Here is a 634-nt window from a genome sequence, read left to right as displayed (position 1 = left end):
TCCTTCCCCTGCCCTTCCCAGCCTCAGTTTCCCCATCCAGCTGCAACTCCCTGGCTCTTTCCTCCATCAGATATAAACGAGTGCCTGCAGTCTCCTCCGCCGTGCGCCTTTGAGTGTCGCAACCTGCGGGGCTCCTATGAATGCCTGTGCCCCCCCGGCATGACCCTGCTGCCAGGCAGCGAGTGTGGCACAGTGGGGGCGGATGGAGGGGGCATGGTGGGCAGCACCCCCCAGGACCCACCCCTGCGCTGGCTGGGGCCGAGCAGCCCACGGGGACGGTCCTTCTACACCCAGCTCGCCCTCCGCCGGGTGGCGAAGGCTGCGGGGCTGGGTGCCTGGGGCCACCCCTGCCCCATGGGCTTCATCAAGAGGAACGGCACCTGCACTGGTGAGTGTGCATGGGGGGAGTATTGGGCAAGGGCTTTGCAAGGAGTTTGGAGGCCACTTTGTGCCCAAAAGGCAGCTCCTGTGCCCATTGCTGCTCCGTCTCCCATTTTGTTTGCACCTCTGTTTGTGGGGTCAGGGTCTCCCTGGGCTTGGCTGTGCCTGGAAGGGGAGGCGAGAGCCGGGCTGCCCCAGGGCAGCGGGCACCAGAGGGGACCAACGCTTCCCTGCTTGGCTCCACCCCTCTTGC

General features: G+C 65.8%; 1 protein-coding gene across 1 annotated transcript in view; it reads left to right on the top strand.

The window, feature by feature from the left end:
• The window catches only part of HMCN2 (hemicentin 2), a 42945-nt gene that overhangs the window by 41805 nt on the left and 506 nt on the right, over window positions 1-634 (top strand). The window contains exon 77 of the mRNA XM_009322185.1: window positions 71-388. Coding sequence (XP_009320460.1) covers window positions 71-388 — 318 coding nt within the window. The remainder of the gene's footprint in view (window positions 1-70; window positions 389-634) is intronic.

This window comes from Pygoscelis adeliae, unplaced genomic scaffold (assembly GCF_000699105.1).
Source record: "Pygoscelis adeliae isolate BGI_AS28 unplaced genomic scaffold, ASM69910v1 Scaffold114, whole genome shotgun sequence".
NCBI lineage: Eukaryota > Metazoa > Chordata > Aves > Sphenisciformes > Spheniscidae > Pygoscelis > Pygoscelis adeliae.
This window is presented reverse-complemented; position numbering and strand designations above follow the sequence as displayed.